The following is an 18504-nucleotide window of genomic DNA, read 5'->3' as shown; positions in this document are numbered from 1 at the left end:
GGATTCTGGTCAAACGAGCGCAGAGGAGCTGACTGTGGAGAGAATCCCACTCGGTGTCCGGACACCTCAAACTAAACGCTCTCCTCTTCGTGCTCACTAACCTGCCGACAGTCTGAAGGAAAGAAGGAAACATCATCAAACAGCCTTTAATGTCCCTCCGGTTTTCCTCTCCTCCTTCCTGCATGATGATCTAATGTGCCTGTTTATGCTCTGTCTCGGCTCGGTGGATTCTCTTGAATGAGATGAGCCGGACAGATTGGCTTCAGGCCGGAGAGCAGCCGATTAGATTTCAGTCTTTCTGGATTTCTGCCGTCAGGTGAGATCTGAAACCTCCAGAGACCTGATCTCCAAACCTCAGGGTGAAGAAACCCAGTTAGCGTCAGAATGTAGAGAAACTCGTATATTGTTCGGGACCGAGACGTGCGTCTTTGTCTTGAATGTGAAGCTTGTTGTGATTTCACCAATGCTTCTTGATGATGTTAGATCCAAGGTCTCCTGAACTTTGCTCATTAAGAGGCCGCCGCCGGTTTTTGTCTTAGTGTGTTACAGCTTTTTAATGAAGCTATGTGAAACTTCAACCAAGTGACAAAAACAAATATATATCTGCCATTTAAAAAAAGAAGAAAAGGACAGGGAAACTTAAAATAAAGAAAAAAACTAAAGTTCTGTGGGTTTGAACGATAGAATTGGTTTGAAAAGTTGAGATTGTCTCTGCAGGTGTTGGTCACACCAGACCTTAGAGGTGGAGATGTTTTTCCCTCCTGCAGGTCCAATCCAGATTACACTGCCGGCATTTTTTGCAGTGACACATCTTGCTGTCGCTGTAGGCAACCACCTAAATGTCATTAAATCCCTCGGTGCCGTTCAGGAAATCAAAACCCGGAGCCGGTTAGTGAAGCTCGGCGTTGCAGATCGTGGCTGCGTTGGTCCTGGAACACGACAACTACGCCACGACTTTATGCTGAAAAACACCATTTCTGCTCTAATGTCCAAACTTAGTTTTGTGTTTATGTTGTTGCAGGACGTCTGAGGGGGTCCACCCCCGCCTCCGGACTTCCTCTTTACTTCTTGGACCACAGTGAGAACTTCCTGTACTGTCACTACTGTCACCTGACCGGCTGGAGGCTTCACCTGTCGGTCACCGCAGAGTTCTAGACTGTAAGTGTCTGAAATTTATCTCGATTAAGTTTGGATGTTGAAATTTTTCCAAGGCTCTTTTCAGACTGTTCCTCCAAACAAAATGACAGAAGACAATGTTGTGGCCTTTTCTGATCTGCCGCCACTGTGGTTAAGGTCGGGAAAAGACCGGGATGTCAAATTCAGGCCTGGCGACACCAGGAAGTGACGAGAGGAGCGGCGCACACCTGTTCTATATTCTGAAAAGGTCCTGAATGCTGTTAATGTCAAAATGACGTGACGAAGTCCAAAGGATGACGCCAAGATTAAAGTTTGAATGATTAAAAAATTAATAATAGGAATCAGTTGAAAATGATGCTGGAAAATGTTCAAAAGGATGAAATCTTGAACATTCTGCTCATTTATTTGTACGTGGAAAAATAAAAGAGTCAGAAGTTTGCATTTCCCAAAGATGCTGGACATTTTGAAGGTTAAACGAAGTTTCTTGATGAAGCATATTTTATCACACTGTTATCAGCTAAAACAAACCGGGTCAAAATCCCTTCTTTTCCTTTCCGCACCGTGCCCAGAGTGTTTCTTCGGCTCCCACAGCTCCAGCAGAGCGAGACGTCTCCTCAGCTGGTCTCACTTCAGCTTCAGGCCTCACATTCTCCAGTTAAGCCGCCCAGCTTCAGTGTTTGGATCATGTGCCAGGTTCGCTGTCTGCAGCTGCTATTTCACTGTGAGGAACATTGATTTAAGGTCGAGGTGAACAGAAGGATCAGATCAGATCAGATCATCAATACACAGTTGGAGGCAAAGGTTGTCCACCTCTGGGGAAGTTCCATATTTAGTCACAGAAGAGGAGACACTAAAATGTTAATGCTCTGTTAGTTCTTGCTGTGGCAGGTATAAAAGTCTCTCTGGTCCTGAACGATGGGTTTTCAGCCTCTTCCTGCAGATGGCTTCAGGCTCAGCTTCAACATCTACCCACAGGTTTTCAGTGATGCGGCTGTGGGGGCCGCTCCAGAAGCTTCGGCTCGTGTTTCTCGAAGCGCTTCCTGATGGACTCTGAGGTGTGGTCTGGATCCCGAAACCTGACTCTTTCCGCTTGCACTTTCTCGACTGACGGCGGGACACCTGCCTCCGGGGTTTGCTGAGATTTAGTGGAGTCGACTCTCCCCTCTGTCTGCGCAGCGTTCGCTGCGCCACCGGCTGCCACGCACGGCAGCACAGCTCTGAAACAAGCCAGGGCATAAACCCCGAGCCTGCGGCTGACACCTGGTGAAGTTTCCATATGTCCGTCTTTAATCTACATCATCGTCACAGGAGCGGCAAGAGGCTTTTTCCTGATGCTGTCATCACCTGCGTAGTTCAGGGTCAGGTGGACTCTTCGGTCTTTTATTTCATTGTGTAGGAGCAAAACTAAGACGGGTCCAACTGAAAACCAGCTCCAGGGGTTGTTTTATTCAAATGGCAGTAATGGATGATATGAAGAGGAAGGTCAGAGGGTAACACACACACGGTGGATCGTCGTGTTTGTTTGCTCGTTGTGTGTGTGTGTGTGTTTGGCTGAGAGGTCAGAGGTCACACAGACCTGCTGTCAATCACAGCTGCGGGGTCAGATCTCACAACATTGAACCGAGTGACAGTGTTTAAATAGATAATAACGTCATAACGTCCGAGGTCTGAATGATAAAAAAAACTATGATAAAAGTTTATAGTTTATTGTACAAATAAAAAAAAAAGTAAAAAAGCCATAAAACAAGAGTCAGTGAATCAGATAGACAGGGAAACAGTTTGTCAGCAGACATTCCCCAGCCCCTCAGCCTAACCCTGACCTAAACCTGACCCTGAACTGAACCCGAAAACCAGGTCTGAACCCTCAGACAGCCATTTGAGCTGCTGGTGTCCAGCATTTTGGTCCCCGCAAGTACAGCTCCCGGTTTTCAGACCCACCCCCGACCAGCACACACACACACACACACACACACACACACACACACACACACACACACACAGAGCATAGTGTCACTAGTCAGCCATGTGTGGCTGTTGCTGTGGTAACCAGATAATGGGATGTCACTGAGCTGAGAAAGTGACCTTTGGTGATGGAGAAAGACTGGAAAGAGAAAAATAAAGGAAGAAAGAAATAAGAGGAAAGGATGAAAGCAAGGAAGAAAGGTAGAAGGGAAGGAAAAAAGAGAGATGGAGAAAATAAAGATGGAAAGATAAAGAGGAGGGGAGAACATATGGGGGAAGAAAGGAGGAAGTAAGGCTGAAAAAGGAAATAAAAAGAGAGAGCGCAGGGAAGAAAAGGAGGGAGAGAAAAAAGGGAAGAAAGAAGAAAGGAAAACAGAGTGGGAGGGAGGAGCGCAGGAAGGAAAGAAAAAGAAAGAAAATAATCAGGCAGCTGGGAAAGTATTGGAAAGAGAGAGGAAGGAGAGACAGAAGATAGAAAGTAGTGAATTAATGAATGACAGAAAAATGTCTTTTCCCCATTCATCTGTTTTCTCTGTTCATTTCCTGAATGCTCTGATTGGTTGATGTTCGTTCCCACTCGTCGTCGTTTCCTCTCCTTCGTTCGATCGGACTCATTGACTCTTATTCACCCACGTTCTCATTAGAACACACGGATGAAGACGGTGTCTCTGCGTGGAGACACTTTGTTCAACCGGGAAAACTCCACGGACGATGGCGGGGAAGGCCACCAGATAAATGAACACACACACACACACACACACACACACACACACACACACACACACACACTGTGACAGTAAAAGCCAGCCTAGTGTGCAGTGGAACCCGGCTCTGCCTGAAGACGATTGTTAAAGGAAAAGAGAGAAAGAAAGAAAGATGAATGTTGTTCGAGTGAGATCCCACAAGTGTCTCCCAGAAAGGATGTTTTAATACAACCAAACTGCACCGACAAATACATTCTGAACGTAAAAGCCACCGATTCACCTCTCCTATGAACGTAACGACGAAATGTCCTTAATTTACGGTGATATTGAATGAATCGGTCAAATGTTCACAGGCAGCACCTTTGGTTTCCACCAAAATATCTGATACGTCGTAGAAACGTCATTTGGAGGAGACGGGGTTGGAGATCAGCGTTGTACTGGGAGGAGGCTTGATGTTGTGAGGTCATGACATGGATGTAAAGCGGTCGAAGCCGCCGAGCCTTGGAGAGGACTTTCGTCTCGTTGTGAGCGAACGGTTTGGCTTCCGTCGCCGTTTGTATCCCTCACATTAAAGCTGGGGACAGCAGATCCAAATCCTACCAACTCCGTTCATCTTAAAGTCTTTTATTGTGAAAAACAGAGGAAGCGGATTCGCACTGAAGCCAGAAAGTGTTTGGCGAGCGTCCTCTCACGTTCTCGGACTGCTGCGAATCTGCGGGGAAAAAAACACAGAGCCGATTTCAAACGGCGTGAAATCGGGATTTCACAGAGCTTAAAAGTCTGTGGCTGTGCCTCCCAAATCTGAGCCTGCAGATTGATAACAGCCTGGATTAGTTTTGTGCTCGCTCCGTCGTTTACTAATTAGCCCTGTAAACTTTCACAGAAAACACCGAGAGGCCGGAGGAGGAGGAGAAATGAGCCCGAGTGCAGATCTACAACACCAGCGCTGTTTCTCTCTTCACTCTGTCACTCTGGGGTCTCTCAGTCAGTCTCTCTCTCTCTCCTGCAAAGTCTTTTTTAGAATTTGTCCTTCAGTATGACACACACACACACACACACACACACACACACACACACAGTAGGTGAAGCTGTTGGATTGCCTGTCAGAATGAGAACTGATTCCACTTTCTCAGTCTGGCACTCAGGGCGCCCACACAAGGCCAGCAGACACACACACACACACACACACACGAAAACATACACTTTGTATACCCCACACACACTTGAAGACACGTACCCTCTATAGTGGCATAGTTTACTGATTTGATGCTGAAGCAGACCTGCACACACACACACGTACACGTACGTGATGCGCCAGGCGTGTGATGTGTGCAGCGCCTGTGTGTGTGTGTGTGGATAAAACTGTGTAAAAGTGTGTGTGTGTGTGTGTGTTGTGTTGTATGTGAGCAGAGCGTGCATACAATGTCGGCTCCCCTGGTCAGTACTAAACAGCGAGGAGCCGCTGATTCGGGAGCTGATGTTCCCCCATTTTCCTTTTCCCTCCTCACGCACCTCGTGGACGTAGGCGAAGTGGAACCAGAAATCTGTCTTGATTGGATGTTTCTTGCTGAAATGCCCTCTGAGACTCACACTTGACTTCTCTCTGCCCTTTTTTTCTTTATGTCCACAGGCCTCCACCTTTGACTCCGTATCAAAGAAATGTTCTAACCCAGTTGTTCATCTTTTGTACTGATAATTGAACCGGGAGAGTTTCACGTTGGCCCAAACCGTAGAAGAGCTCCGACTGTGAGTCACGTAGCATTATCGGGGGGGGGGGGACCAGGGCCGACCCAAAGCAAGTCTGTACTTTGGACAAAGCGTTTGGTCTAACTCGGCTTCGCGGTGTCTAATTTGTCTCTGGTTTGTGGTCACTGTCGCTGGATTGGTTATGTATTACCCACATCTGTTTTCACGGTTTCGCAGCTGCTTCTAGTAAAAGCTCCCCCCGTCTTTAGCTTTATGGGAAGTGTGTAGTCGCATCGTGTGGTCAGAGGAGCCTGCGTGTAGACCGCGCTCAGCCGAGCGGTGCTGAAAAGACCGCCACCTCCCTCCATCCTCCACCCTCCTCTTGGAAGCTGTAAATGACCGAGTCCGTTAATTTGCCTTCCTTCTGCCGACCTTGGTCTCATTACCAATTATCAGCCTTCATAATAAACACCTTTACTGCCGCCACAGTGACCTCTCTGACACCAATCTCATTAAAACCTCAAAGTCGTTCCGACGTTCTCCCAATAACAGTTAATCCTACAGCACTGGGCCAGAGAGGCGAACCACTGGCAGACACAGCCAGTGATTTGTGGTTTGAGTTATCTGGCACACAAACAGGAAGCTGCGACGGACTGATTTCTATCAATTATCTGAATTAAAGCAGCAGCGATATTTCAAATGGGAGGATGTCGTTTGTTATATAAAGGAACGCAGACGGTCAACGTAGTGTTTAGACTTTAATGGGACAGGAAGCTGAGGAGAGACAGACTAATAGAAGAGACGGTACGGTACAGTCAGATACCGATGCAGGCTCTTGGAGGCCGATATTTATCGATACTGATCGTTTTGGATTAGAGGTGCACATATTGTAAATACACCAACCTGTACACAGACTGTGTGTTTAGAGACACAGTATTTGAGATCAGTATTCTGGGATAACTGGGCTGAAATAACCGACTTTCTGACTTGACAGAAAATTGATCGAAGGTTGATGCGCAGCTTCTCCAAAGCGAGGTTTGATTAGTTTGATATGATTGCGAATTTCCTCTTTTTGGGTTTTTGAGCTGATGATCAGACAAAATGAAAACTTTGGACTCAGGTCACTGTTGTTGGGCATCTGTGTGTTTCTTTTGGCTTTCGACCCAAAAACTAGTTAAATCAACCCTAGACTGACGAAATTTTGTGTATATATTCATGATATTCATGCGTGTCCAATAAAAACAAGAAAAAGGGTGGACTCATTTGTTATTGCCTTCCAAAGCCTCCCGAGTGATCTTTTTCTAATCTAAAATCAGAATCAGGATCTTCCAAAGCTGGTACAAAGGACTGTTACAGATAAGAAAGATGGTCATCGTATTTAAACGTGGAAACGTCCAACGGATGGTGTTCGAAATCCTCCACCCTGACCCCCTCTCTTAGAGGCTTTGTGGCGCTGTATCGTCACCCTGTTTCTGCTTCGTAGTCATACCACCGCAAGACTTCAGGAAATTGCAAAGAGAGGTGGTTTTTAGGGATTGACCAGATGACCAATGTCTCAAAAAAGACCACGGTACATTAATTGAGATGCTAAACCGACAAGCTGCGTTTTCCAGTACCAAAGATCTGGTTTCTCCACAGATGATGTACGATAATCACTTGTAGTTATTTCTGATGGGAATTGTACCCGGATTATGTGTTGGCCTATTCTATCACTATATGTGACATGTTCATAACTCTGCAACTTCTTATAGTACCGGCAGCCTGTTAAAGTTCCACCTAGAACTGGTGTCCTGATGGCAGAGCCGTGGACGCAAAGGGTCAAACATGTTGAGGTTAATGTCTTAACTCCCACCGTGAGCGGCGCAATATTGATTAATCCTAAACGTGTAATCGATCAGACTCCATCAGATGGGAGGACGGCAGCAGCTCAAGCGGATCAGATTTATGATCAAATCTGAATATCAGCCTTTTATATAAATCAGTTAATCTCCGAAGGGACCGGAGGAAAAGTGAATTTCTACTTAGAGCCCCGTGTGACGGATTAATCCCGCCGTATAAATGACAGATTGTCCCCGCCGGCAGGAAGATCATGTTCAGGTGGCAGAAAAACATGCATCGACGAGGAGGAGAACAAGATGTTTCAATTATCTAAATGAGTCCAGGGTGACTGACGGGGACAGCAAAGAGCTCCTCAGTTTGTTCATTTGTTCAGGTGAGAGACACATTAAGTTTATGTGCTCCGACAAAAAAAAATGCAGATTCTTTTGAGCTTCTTCTGCACAGGAGAAGGGACAAAATCTAGAGTACGGAGGTGAGACAAAGAAACCCAGACGGACTTCTGAAAACAACCTGAGAGATTATTAAAAAAAAGAGAAAGAAAGGTTTGGATCTGACAGACGGAGGCGAATTGAGGGAAATGAGAAACCAGACGGCTTCAGGATTCGACACAGAGGAGATCAAGACGAAAGAAACCCAAAAATTAATGTGTGAAAAAGGCGACGCAAACCGAGAGAGAGAGAGAAGACTGGGGGGAGGAAAATGTCTGTGAAAAAGCTCATTTGAGTCAGGAGAGTTTTCAATAAGCAAATCAAGGTATTTGTTCTCATGATTAAGCGGCGGAAATTTTTCCTTTTGCCTTCTGGCTTCTGATTAAAAGAAAACAGACTCTGTAGTTGCTGCAGCATCATCGGATTTCTTAAAGATGAAATAAAAAAAAGACAAAACAGAGAGAGCAGAGAACAAACAAGACGTGTCCATGTTCTGTTCAGGCGAAATCCGCGGATCCGTCCGTGTGTCGTTTAGCCCTCCTCCAGCCGGAACAGTCAATTAGTTTCTCCTCGTCCTTTAAAGAGCTCTTATCAGTAGATATCGACGCTCGTTTGAAGGGATGAGCAGGATTCGGCCCGAGGTGACAGAGCAGCCGATTTAATGAGGCGGAGGAAGCGGAGGCTGAAGTGGCCACAGAAACAGATTAATATCAGGTCTACGCCATGAATTTCTTCCATTTCTCATTCACTTTGATTGGTGCTCCGGTCTGCTTTTCTTTTTTTAATTGAGTCAGTTTTACCCTCAAATTACTCAAGTTTTCCCAGGAATTTACCAGTTGTGCTCCTGTAATACTTTTCTCTCACGACAAGAATAGGTCAAACCTAGTGTGTGGCTGGACCACATACTATATGGTTTTTCAGAGACTGTTTTGCAGATATGTTGAATATGAATATTTGCAGCTGTTGCAGTTGTGTATAAGCGTCATTCTGAGGACACAGGGGAGTGGAGGAGGCTGTGGGTGAAATCCTCCGGCTGCCTCAGTCCGTGTAGAGTAGGGGAAGAGCCAGCAGACAAAGATACGTCAACACTAGCTAATGTGTGTGTGTGTGTGTGTGTGTGTGTCAGTGTTTGTTCATTAGACCAGGCAGTTCGTCTCGGCCTTGTCTCATTGAATGAGAATTGACATCAGGGCTGCTTTGCAGCAAATTAATGATTTAAAGAATAAAACACACACTCAAACACACACACACACAAAAAAAAGTTTTCCTTCTATCTTTGTGAGGATACACAATGCATTCCCTAGCCCCTCACCCTAACCCTAACCTAAACCTGATTCTATCCTGAACCCTAAAACCACAACCACACACACACACATGCACACACATGCGTGTAAGAAGCTCCTGGGAAACTAATGAGAGGAAATGCAGCTAATTCTGGGAAACTACAAGTCACTGAGTGCGGAGTCACCAGAGCAGCCAATTATATACAAAAACACTTGACATCAGATGATGGATTTATCTATTTATTCATTATTATGTACTAATAGTGTTCTAGTGGTACATGGCAGTTTATTCCAGTTTCCTTCATTGCCAGTTGTGTAGTTTTACTAATGATAAATAACGAAGAGTTAAGGTTGGTCCCAGAGTCCAGAAGAGTTCGGAAGAGGGCTCTTGATTTTTCCCCTGAGACTCCTTTGCAAAATACGTCTGCTGCTTTCATGTCTGGTGACCTTCTCAGAAAGATGGCTGAGATCCTGTAACTGGTACCGGACCAGGTACCGCCCCCTCCCAGTAACACACTGGAAGCAAAACGCTTCATCTCTGACAAACTACAGTCAAGGAAGAATGAGTGTTGGGTTTGGTTCAGGTAAGATCTAACTCTCCTGATCCGATACACACAATTTTTCTTTCAGACGTGAAGCTGAAACCAGAGATGTATCACAAGGCAGCGCTCACTTAGGAAGGAAGGAAGGCGTCATAAATATCGACCACATTTGATAGATGAGACTCGTTCGGGTGCTGCAGCATGAAGAGCAGACCTGCCAGCGAATCTGGTCTGAGCGGAACCCACGTCAAACCTGTATCTGTATGGTCCTGTATGCGAGTGGATGTTCCAGGCCTTTAGACCTCGTTCATTATTGTCAGACAGAAACAAATACATAAGTAAACGTATGTATTTGTACAGAAAGTTCATTCTATTGCAGCTGTTTTTCCCCGGAGAACCACTCCACGTTAAATCTGGGATTAGTTTAACCAGGTTTGGTTTTTAACAAGATCCTGCAGCTGGTGCCGTAGAAGATGATCCACTTTGCTCACGGAGACCACAGCTGCTCTCTTCTTTAACGGAAATGCTAACTTCTGCCAGCTACCGCCCAACGCCAACGGCCAATCGCAGCGCAGCGTGGCAACAGGAAGTCAGCCCCACCTGGTTTGCTTCCCCAGACGCTGAGTTTAAAAAGTAGAATGATGATCAACGACAGCAGCAGCCGAGGGTTTTTCATGTCACGAATTATTCCTGAAGAATATTCATTTCTCAGTGAGTCAGTGTCACTGAACTACCCATCACCACTAGCACCACCTGGCAGGATTCTGTACCTGTGGACGGTTCAATTTAGTGGAGTTGTCTTGAAGTATTTTTATTGATGTGGCTGTTGATGGAGCTGCAACTCGATTCTTAAGTCAACTCCACCGACCGACCGACGCTGTGTGTGTGTTAGCTTGAAGCTCTTAGCACCCATGTACCTCCAGTTCACCTCCTCCCATCACGCCTCCGTGGTGGAGGAGAGGAGAGCGCTAACACGAGTTAGAGCGGCAACCGCTGTTACAGATGGCTGATTGGGTTTGTGACGATGGTGACGAGGAGGAAGGACGGCAGAGGAAGACATCGGCGATGTGTCAGATCAGGATTGACAGGACGAGGAGGAGGGAGGGATGGACGAGGAAAAAGAAAAGACGCTGAGATCAACATTGGCAGGAAAAGAGGAAAGGAGGCTTAAGAGTCACACCGCCTGTTTTTCCTTTTTTAGTTTTGTTTCTAGACCATAGAAGAAGAGCAGGAGGAGAATTAGAGCTCATCACCTCTGGGACCAACTCTCTCCTTTTCATTTGTCACTTCATATGACAGAACGAGGCAGGAGAGGGGAGGAGACGACGGGGGGGAGGTGATGAAAGAGCACGTGAGTGGAGAGCGTGTCACCTTTCTGCTTTGTCACTGTGTAGCATGACAGCAGGAGGAGAGAAGAAATGATGAGGAGGAAGGGGAGGTGAAGAGAGAGGGATTTGTCTCGACTGAAAATATCTTGAGCATGAGGAAAATACAGGAGGAGAGTTAAGGAGCATAGGAATGAGGGTATTAAAGAAGAAGAGGAGGAAGAGGAGGAGGAGGTTAGGACAGAAACACAATCTCAATTCTCTGCTGATTTTCTGCCTCTCACACAGATTCCAGATCTGCCTGTCACATTGTTTTCCCCTGAACCTCCAAAATCGTTATTCTACACCAGTTTGATTCAGAGCTTCACAGAGGAGGAGAGCTGAGGCCTCTGGTTGGTGCAGATACCAAGCCTGTCGACAGCACGTCCGTCACGCCCCTTTTACGCAGTGATTGGCCAGGGGCGCGTAGGTGCGAAGGTGTGCCAGCTTCACGGATGGCTTACCACGCCAGCCCAAATCCCGGCGAATGCGCCGCCCTCGTCTAATTAGCACCATTGACAGTTGCCGAATTCACGGCGTAGCCATTGATGTACAGACGAATGTCACTGATCACTGTGATACTGAAGGAAACTTAAAAACCTCGTCATTCCCAGGCAGGTTTTGCAGCTATAAGTGGCTCCTCTTTTTCTGGGATTCCTCAGCGGGTTTATGGACGTTTGTTCACGATGGGCATCAAAGATAATTCAATCTTCAATCAATTAAACCTGCCATAACCCTTAAGCCACATTTGGCTCAAGTGTACAGGCCGAGACCACGAATGAGACTGTCGAGTTTCACGCAGTTTTCACCGCTAGGGGGCGCTATTGTAAAGAAAAAATGAAAATTGATTAATACAAATCAATACCACTCCCAGATATTGATGGCTCGAAACATGGCTCCACTTTTAGAAGGTCAAGTATGACGAGGCCTTGTTAGCTTTTCAACAGCTTGTTGACCTCCCTCATATTTAATGAGTTACACATTTATTTAATGAGGAGAACACAAAATCACTAACATCTCAAAGAGGCTACAGAATTGACACTGGACAGCTTCACAGCCACCGGTTGAAATGGTTCACATAGCCAGAAGTTGTTGGAATAGCGCCACCGTGTGGCCAGTTAAAAAGTGCTTTGTACGTTTTGTAGAACAAGTTTGCTCCTATTATGGCTGTTCAGAATGAAATGAGCTGCTTTCCTGCATCAATAATGCAAAAGAGAGGAAAAGATAAGATAAGGCGGCGGCAGCAGGTGCGGCGATCACACACATTTTCTTCAGGAGATGCAGATATTTTTATGCGACAACAAATCTCACACTTGGAAGTAAATTCTTCACAAGCGGGAGATTTTCATGGTGTTACTCCACCCTTGAGTAGGGTTGTGTTGACCGTTACTTTGAGATGGACAAAACCAAAGTTACTACCAGCAGCGTGTTTCCAAACGAAGTGGCGGTCGTCAAACTGTGACCTACCAACTCCTCCGACCAGTTAGAGCACAGTATTGTGATCACATGTGTGTATTAGCGGAGCGCTAATCTTAATCATGTTAGCTCTGTATTTGTGTCTGAGTGCTGTCAACATCAACATACACACATCCATGTTAAGCCCATCTTAATCCATGTAATAGATGGCAGGTTTTTCTCTGTGACCTGGCAGGTTAATACAGGGCTAACCGCTAGGCTACATTCTAATCCCTCAACGTTTATAGCCGCAGACAGAGAGAATGACCCAGGAGACGTAAACCCTGAGCTCGCACACACACACACACACACACACGGTGTGTGTTTTATTGTGCTTTTTGTTTTTCTTGTTATCTCTACTTTGTTCTGCATCTAACTCTCGTTTCTCGCTCTGTTTCCTCGCAGCCGACGCCCGCCATGACCTGCTGACATCCCCCCGCGGACCCCCCTCCCCTCCTCTCTCTCTGACGAAATGGCCCCGACCGATTGGCTGTCACCATGGCGGCCGCCGCCGCTGTTGCTGCTGCTCCTCCTCACTTTGCGTTTCCTGTCTGAGTCGGCCTCGACCACGCCCTTCCCCAAAGATCTGGAGCCAGTCAGCGTGGTCAGCTCAGAGCGTGAGTACGGCGCTCTGATTGGACGGTGGTGATGATGATGATGAGCCTTGAGCGGGTGTCCAAATGAAATTGTGACAGTTAAGTTTTACAGCTGTGTTTTGCTGGCTTCAACATCTGTGGTAAAAAATGAGCAATGCCGCCTTTGAAAAACGTGCGAGAAGGCTGATTAGGCTCCAGGTGAGACTTCACCTCAGACCCCGAAACCAAATCCGACTGGAGGTGTCACATTACGTGTCGGGCTGCTGTATCTGACTGTTCAACTGGACTCTGTTTGTTACCAGTAACAAGTTATTTTTGAAAACCTGTGTAAGTGTTAAATAAACAAAGGGCAAGAAAAACAAGCACTGATATAAAAAAAAGCCGTTTTACCTCCAGTAAAGTCAAAGCTGTTCCATTTCTCTTCGCCAAAACTCTCTTCCAGCAGTTTCATGCTACTCTTCTATCGCTCCAACCATGTGTTTTGGAACAAATGATGATTCAAACACACAGGAATGTATTCAAAGCTACATAAACTGATGTTTACGGCCCCTTGAGGGAAGCTGAAAAAACTGCAAACACAACATTGACGTTATCCCCTTATAAAGTCATGACAGAAGACAGTTGCCTAATTTCATATCAAGCATCCACAGAGCGAGATTATCATCCCAGTGGCTTCGCATTTGTGTTTCTTAATAAAGACGATATCTTGGAGTCCCTTTGGGCCCAGCTGGAAACCTACTGTTTGGGTGTCAGTGGTTTCTCTGATGTCCGTCCGTTCCCTTCAGTCATTTACGCATGTTTACCGTGTTGTCTCTGCAGAGTCGTATCAGTATCCGGGTTTTCAGGGTTTGCTTCAGGACAACGACACGCTGCGTCTGGGCCTGGACTTTCAGAGGATGTTACGCATCAACCACATGTTGTACATCGCCGCCAGGTCAGCACACGCAGACACACACGCGTGATTTTCAGCACTTCCGGTTTAATATCAGAGAGATCGGTGTCAGATCCCGGAGTTTTTGGTTCGGTCCTGCGGCATCAAAATGTTTAAGGCCTTTGAGTCACAAGCAGCACAAAGTAGGAGAGAGGGCAGAGAAGCCTCAGGAATAGTTCAGGTCTGAGGAGCTAATCTTCAGCAACGTTTTCTCAAGTGGGAAAAATGTGTTTTTTTGACAGTGTACGGACGTTTTTCAACCTTTGAGAGCAGGCAAAAGTTTAGTGTTAAACGTGCAAATATTTTTGACCAACATCAGAGAAGTGGTTAATGAAAGCTCCTCTGAATGCCACATTCTTTATACGCTCGCTACTGAGCTTGAAGTCTGCCTTTACTTTTAAAGCTGCGGCCGCAAAATCTGTGTTTGGTCCAACGTTTGGATTCACACGTGTTCGTAGGTTGTTTAACTGTTAATCGGCTCCTTGTAAACGAGCTCTGGTGGGAAATGTAGTAAAAAAGAACAAGAACACACAAAGGCATGCACAAACACACAGCGGTACACACACATTTGACGCTGCTTTGACACAACCTGCAGACGTGTGAACCTGCACATCCAGCGCTGACTTTGTGCTTTAACCTCCTCAGAGATCACGTGTTTGCGGTGAACCTGACGACGGCTTCAGAGGAGTTCGTACCTCTGCTGGTGAGTAAGATTTTATGATAAACAGTTTATTTTCTAGAAAACACAAACACGTCTGCATCGAGCTTTTGGGACGTCAGCATCAGCGGCACAAAAAGACGCCTGTCAGCTCCGGAGCTGCTGTCTGCTGACCTTTGAACTCAAAACTCTTTGTGCAGCAGTTGCGTGAAAAAAAGACTTTTATTGCAGGAATTTAAAAAAATACAAAGGTCAGAAATCTTCTTTTTGCCACAGACCGCAGCTTTTTGGTTTCTTTGTATGACTTCACGTGACACAGTTTCTCACTCACGTCCTCAGTGCAAACTGGATTTGAAAACCGGGTGTAATTTTGATTTATTCCAACTGGTATCTCTTTTTCGTTGTTTGGTCCATAATTCATATCAGCAGTCATAACATCGTAATCGACGCAGTGACGTCGCTGACACCAGCTGGTTAAAAGCTTCACGTCTCTTCACAACAGCAGTTCAGGTTTCATTTCAAATCATCTGAGCTGTGCCATGTAGGCGCGTCCCAGTGAGCTCCGTGAAACCCCCACATGCCTGAACGGGCGATGCGTCACACGACAAGGCAGGTGACTCCTACGCCCAGGCTAACGGCCCCGCTGGGCTGCCACCTGGTGTTTGCTGCGTGCTCTGTCCATGTGCAGTGCTACAACCCACCAGGTTGTGACTTGAATTTGACGTCGGTTTGATTTGGAGCGGAGCTGCTCTTTAATAATTTGGGTGAGGACGACATGTGGGCTCGTCTGTGCCGTACCTCCAGTCACATTTATTCTTACATAGGAATCCTTCCCTCCATGTGTCGCGAGCAGCGTCAGACCTGACGACGCAGTAAATTTCAGAGCGGCAGAACAGGACCGCAGCAGCCGGAGAACGTGGTGTGAGGCAGCACAAAGGACGCGTTTCCTTTGATCTGCACACGTCCTCCTTCTCAAAGAGAAAAGGTTATGGGTGGCTCCTGACAGTAATGGGCCTCCTGGTGCATTGTGGGACGGCGGCCTACAGCAGCTCTTTGATGTGAGCTGTTACTCTCGTTATCAGTGATCCGACCTCAGCAGCATGGCCGAGCATCCTCACCCTGTCTGTATATATTACTCTAGCGAAAAGCTCAACCTTTTAACCGTGCCCGAACAAAGACTGCCGCAGATTCTGGTTTCGCTTCTGCAAGTGTTTCTCTCGCCTTCATTGTGATCCTCCGTGGAGGCTTTTCACGTAACACACAGCGGCCCACGCTGTGTTCACATCGTGGGGTGGGTGGTGGAGATGGGAAATAGTCCAGTGTTTAGGACTCGGCAAGTGTTCTGTCTAATTTGGGTTTAATTGCCTCAAACCGCAGAGTGTGGCTGATGTGAGGCGTCCGCGTTTGTCGGCTTTTAAAGGTTCTTCCTTATTTGGCCGTGAATGGCCGGGTCGGATACGCAGCATCGCTGCTTTGAGAGCAGTCCAGGTTGTTGACGGGTGGCGGGTGGCAGCGGCATTAACAAGTCAGAAACTGGTAATCGCAGTAACTCCGAATGTCTCATGAACCTCAGCAAACTCCTGTTCCAAAATCAGTTTATTTAAAGGGAAGATGGGCGGATTCAATGGCGGGGGTTCAACTTTGGTGAAGTGCTGCCGACCAATAGCAAACCATCTCAAAGTGCCAAAACAAAGGAAGCCTTCGTAGCTTATTGGCTTTGTTGAACCGTCCACTGTTGTGGGACCAGGCCGTTAGTTATCATGAGGCACCAGGTGCGACACTGGAGTAACCGCCAGAAACCGGTCAGGATTTGGGGTGCACCCTTTTGCACCTGTAACCACGCCCAACCGTGACGTCATTGTGTACTGACACGCCCCGGGAGTACACTCCTCCATCACTGCAGCAGGATGAGCAGTCGGACCAGTGGAGCCTCAGCTAAACATAATGTACAGCTTTAGTTAGGTTGCTCTCTGTATCACAGAGTGGGACAGACTTCTCTACTGTCAAGAACAAACAATCATCTCATGAGATTCATCTCCAAAGCTACTAATTAATGAACTACTAGTTAATTACTGCGTCCTCTCTCATTTTAAATCTCTGACTGCACGATGCAGTTCCCTCAGATATTCCATATGGACTCACTAATGCTGCTGGTTTCAGGTACGCTGCTCCTTTTAAACTGAATGAAATACAGATTGCCCTCAACCTAGATGTAGAGCTTTATCTGAGGTTTAAGGACTCTGGAAATAGTTTTGACCAGTTCTTTGTAGATCGTGGCCTTATTTGCCTGGTTTTTCTCTTCCGGTTGTGTGGTTACGAATGTTTCTTTTACTCAAGTCTCTAGAAAAAGAAAATCTTAATCTCCAAAAGACTACCAGATGAAGTAAAGTTCAATTAACTCAAGGTCCACTCATTAGCTTTTTCTTGTCTCTTCTGAGCTTTAAATCAAATCTCATCAGTGGACGGGGGTTGCTCTGTTGTCATGGAGATGGTTCACATCCCAGAAACCATGTCGCTGTCGTTTGAAAACACTCGACACTAGAGAAAACAAAGAGCCAACCTGTGTTTGTTTTCGCTGAGTTATCAGAGCTGCAGGCTGGATAACAGCTCGCTGATCCACCTGCTAGCGGCTGCGCAGTCAGATAGGACTCGTGCTCCTCCTCGCCGGCGTGTCTGTGTTTATTTCTGATCAACAACGTGAGCGTCGACTCCGCAGCGCCGATAAATGACACCTGTCACCCGTGGGTGACACACCTGATTACATTCGGTTCTTCCTGTGTTTTTCAGAAGCTGACGTGGAAGTCCAAAGACGTCAGCAAGTGCACGGTCAGAGGGAAGAACAGCGTGAGTTCACCCTCCGTGTTTCTGTCTATTCCTTGTCTTCTTCTTTCTAACTCCTGCCTCTTCTCCTTTTTCCTCAAAAAAAAAAATCCCTGCTCCCCCATTTTCCTTTTTTATTTTTCTCCTTATCTGATTTTAAGTGGTTTCTGCAGTGACCAGCGAAAACCAGTTTGAGAGCCAAAAAAAAATTCAGAATCGAAATTTAGATGAAATCGGCTCAGTTTCAATGGTTGTAACCAGCAGCTGTTTGAGAGACTCTCTGAACACTTATCAGAAATATTGCATCCCTGACAGGTTTGATAAATGAGAGGCGCTGACACTAAAGATAAAATTAGAAAGACTCTCACAGCTTCAGAAAAACATTTTCATCCTTGTAAGGATAAGATTTGATCACATCCATTGTGTGATTAATGAGAGCTGTCACGTTTTTAAAGATTTGTTGGTGTGTGTTTGTGTTTCAGGACGAGTGTTACAACTACGTCAAAGTCCTGGTTCCCAGAAACGACGAGACCCTTTTCGCCTGCGGTACCAACGCTTTCAACCCCACCTGCCGAAACTACAAGGTACACGCGCACCTGTCCTCTCCTGCGCTGGACCTAAGGGTTCCAAACGTCCCGAGAAAGAAAGGACAAACAGGCAAACAGCTGAGAGCGGTTGAGAGTTTGGGGGTTTTTATGTGTTTACCCATGAATTAAGAATCCTTTTCCAACTCAATATTTATCAATTTCCTACTTTCCAGTAGGAAAGCGATGGTAGGAAGTAACTAAATGCAGTATTTGAAGAGAAACTTAACTCCCCATCAAGCTTGAGCTTTTACACATTCAGAAAAATGCCCTGCAATCAGTACTTTCCTCCATTATCCTTCTACCACTCACACACACACACACACACACACTTGATCTCTTTTCAAATGACCAAATAAATACTTAAATGAGTCCAAACAACCGTCATGTATCTAACGTATCCACAGTTCTATGAATTGCGGATCACAGAATGTAAAACCCGGATTTCGAAGAATGAAACAGGACCCGCAGACCAGCTGGTATATGTCTTTATAGGGCTGGACAGGGAGGGTCGG

The 18504-nt window shown here is 46.2% G+C and overlaps 1 protein-coding gene across 4 annotated transcripts in view; it reads left to right on the top strand.

The window, feature by feature from the left end:
* Window positions 1-18504, top strand: part of LOC120786599 (semaphorin-6D-like) — a 163937-nt gene that overhangs the window by 79218 nt on the left and 66215 nt on the right. For 3 of the 4 annotated variants that reach the window (XM_040122119.1, XM_040122120.1, XM_040122117.1), the window contains 6 exons: window positions 1022-1158; window positions 12806-13017; window positions 13816-13930; window positions 14573-14630; window positions 17373-17429; window positions 17888-17989. In XM_040122119.1, coding sequence (XP_039978053.1) covers window positions 12873-13017; window positions 13816-13930; window positions 14573-14630; window positions 17373-17429; window positions 17888-17989 — 477 coding nt within the window. In that variant the 5' untranslated portion in view covers window positions 1022-1158; window positions 12806-12872. The remainder of the gene's footprint in view (window positions 1-1021; window positions 1159-12805; window positions 13018-13815; window positions 13931-14572; window positions 14631-17372; window positions 17430-17887; window positions 17990-18504) is intronic. The other variant, XM_040122118.1, reaches the window with a different exon arrangement.

The sequence above is a fragment of the Xiphias gladius genome, chromosome 24, assembly GCF_016859285.1.
Source record: "Xiphias gladius isolate SHS-SW01 ecotype Sanya breed wild chromosome 24, ASM1685928v1, whole genome shotgun sequence".
Classification (NCBI taxonomy): domain Eukaryota; kingdom Metazoa; phylum Chordata; class Actinopteri; order Istiophoriformes; family Xiphiidae; genus Xiphias; species Xiphias gladius.
Note: the sequence above shows the minus strand (reverse complement) of the source record. Positions and strands in the feature narration are given on the sequence as shown.